We start from the raw sequence: 2,850 nt of genomic DNA on the forward strand, positions 1-2,850 counted from the left end.
CCCTTGGTGAGTAACCAAACGGATGGCAAAATCCGTGGCTCGTTCCGAACGCACAATGAACTTTGCAGCCACTTTAGGCTACCCAACACGTTCATAATTTACCAAGAACTTGTTTTTTTTAACAGTGTTTTTGAGTCGGTTTCTTCATGGCTCTGCATGACAATAAGGTCTTGTTGCTGCTGATGTTCCGTTAAAAAGACACATCGCAGATAACAAATGATGGGATCGAGAATACGATCACCATGGCAAGATACAAAGCAAGAGTTCTTTGCTCCTGAAAAACTAGTAACACCCTTTGCTCTTGTGATGAAGAATTACCATCACCAAGAAAAGAATCAACGAACACGTTTACACTTCCTGCTTGACACTATGTACAGTTTCAACAATTTGGACATAAAAATAAGCACACGCGCTCACTCGAACAACTACCTACGCCCCTCTATCCCTGCTCTGCCTCGGCGAGCCGGCGCCCTCGCTTCCGGCCACCGAGCTCGCGTACGGCCGGTGCCTGCCGACCCTCTGCACGGCCATTTTCTTCATGGCCGTCGCCTCGCTGCCGCCACGGCCGTTTTCCTTGTCAGCCTCACACGTGTCAGGGACGACGTCGTCGACCGGCGGCGCGGTGTAGACGAAGGTCCCGGCGCCCAGGCCGTCGCGCATGCTGAGCAGCGGCTCGAGGGCGTCGACGACCTCGCACATGGTGGGGCGCGTCCTGGGCACGCTGCGCAGGCAGTTGTACGCCACCATGGCGGCCTTGGCCGCCGCCTCCTCCGAGTAGCTGCCCTCCAGGCTCGGGTCCATGACGCGGTGCAGCCTGTCCGGCCGCCGCAGGTAGGGGCGCGCCCAGTCGACGAGGTTCTGCTCCCGGCCCTTGCGGCGCTTGTCGACGCTGCGGCGGCCCGTGAGCAGCTCGAGGAGGACGACGCCGTAGCTGTAGACGTCGCTCTTGGCCGTGAGGTGGCCCGTGAGGATGTACTCCGGCGCCGCGTAGCCGTGGGTGCCCATGACGGCGGTGGAGACGTGCGTCTCTTCTCCCACCGGGCCCTCCTTCGCCAGCCCGAAGTCCGACAGCTTCGCCGTGTAGTCCTGCAATACGCAAGCGTCACGGTTAGTTGAGATCACATCAACGTGTATATACTGATTACGCACGCTGATTTCGTGTTTGAAAAGAATCTGATGCCGGCGTGTACGCGTGTTTAACATGATGTTCATGCACAATTCTTATTTGCTTTGCTGATAGTGGAAGTGTACCGAACTGTTTTGTTTTTGACATTTTCGCGTTGTTAACTAGCTAGTGTGTCAAGCAAGGTGGTTAGTTGACTAGGCAACTGATTTAGACATGAGCGACTATGTCATACAGTACACTTGTAGTTTCCAGACGGCGCTAATATAACCTGATCTAGGAGAATTAAGCCAACAACCAATTTTGTATTCTCAACATACCTGCTAATCGTGACAGGGACATATCCTGACTCGGTGTGAGCGATAAACCGATTCTATGCTAGCTGCTTTTGGTAAGTAGCTAGTTTTAAAATCGCAATGGTTTGTTGGCCGGCATTACGGAAGATTTAGTCCCGTAGTATAGTGTATAATAACAGAAACCGACAGGGATTTGCCAACTATAGCTAGTCTGAAACGTGCTTGCCTGTTCGTAGGATATACATGGAAACGGTTCACCATATCTATAGTCGTGCGTGCGTATACAAGTATATACTATGAAGGGAATAATGGAGCTGGTAGGTAGGTAGTAGGTACTGACCGATTCGAGCAGGATGTTGGAGGCCTTGAAGTCCCTGTAGATGACCGGCGTCTCGGCCTCGTGCAGGAAGGACAGCCCCTTGGCCGCCCCCACCGCGATCTTGAGCCTCGTCGCCCACGGCAAGGTCGACAGCACATCTGCACAACAGAAATCATCTGAAATTAGCATCCATCTATGAAAAACCTAACCGTGATTAAATCAAGGAACAAGAACTCTGTTCTTACTCTGGAAGAGGTGGTCCTCGAGGCTTCGTCGTGCCATGAACTCGTAGACGAGCATCCGGTGGTGGTCCTCGATGCAGTACCCGACGAGCTTGACGAGGTGCGGGTGGGTGAGCTGCATGCCGAGGTAGACCACCTCCGCCAGCCACTCGCGGTGTCCCTGGGGCCCGTCGGCGTCCAGGGCCTTCACGGCGACGTGCTGGGGCTCGATCCCCGGCACGATCCTGTCGTCGAGGAAGCCCTTGTAGACGGGGCCGAACCCGCCCTCGCCGACCTTGTTGGTGGCGGCGAAGTTGCGGGTGGCGAGCCGGAGCTCGGCGTAGGTGAAGGCGTGCATCCCGGAGGAGGCGAGGGTCCGGGAGAGGTCGTCGACGGGGAGGGTGCGCAGGCGCGCCGTGGAGCTCTGCACCCGCCGCATGGACCGCTTCTTGGGCTTGGTTTTGGTGCACGGCGACTTCTTGGCGGCGGCGGGGGTGGTCCCGTCGTCGTTCCCCACCGCCGCTGGGTCGACGACGGCGCCGCGCGGGGCGAAGCAGCCGAACAGCATCGCCCTCATGGTGGTGTTGCAGCTGGTTTTCTTTGTTGGAAGGTGGATGTTTCTCGCGTTCTTGTGTTTCTGAAGGAGCTTGATGGGATCAGGAATGGTGGAATTGATGGATGATGGAGTTGACAAGATCTGGAGGGGTATATATAACGGGGCAGCTGGTGTGGTGTGGACCGATCGTCGCGCGCCGTGTGGTTGGTCGGATGGGGTACGGACGTCGTCATGGGAGCGTGATGATTTGACCTGCAGGCCTGAGCGACGCGGCCGTTGCGCGCGTTAATTTAATCTGGGTGGTTTGCCTGCTGAGTGGTGACGTTGATGCCTGA

At 56.1% G+C, this 2,850-nt stretch overlaps 1 protein-coding gene across 1 annotated transcript; it reads right to left on the reverse strand.

The window, feature by feature from the left end:
* Nucleotides 1-289: 289 nt before the first annotated feature.
* On the reverse strand, nt 290-2,604 carry LOC124688591 (serine/threonine-protein kinase RIPK-like). The gene is made up of 3 exons (XM_047222254.1): nt 1,984-2,604; nt 1,760-1,896; nt 290-1,086 (listed from the first exon to the last, which is right to left on the reverse strand). Exons 1-3 carry the CDS (start codon nt 2,534-2,536, stop codon nt 430-432), a joined length of 1,347 nt encoding a protein of 448 aa, XP_047078210.1. The 5' UTR covers nt 2,537-2,604; the 3' UTR covers nt 290-429.
* Between the last annotated feature and the right edge of the window lie 246 nt (nt 2,605-2,850).

This window comes from Lolium rigidum, chromosome 2 (assembly GCF_022539505.1).
Source record: "Lolium rigidum isolate FL_2022 chromosome 2, APGP_CSIRO_Lrig_0.1, whole genome shotgun sequence".
NCBI lineage: Eukaryota > Viridiplantae > Streptophyta > Magnoliopsida > Poales > Poaceae > Lolium > Lolium rigidum.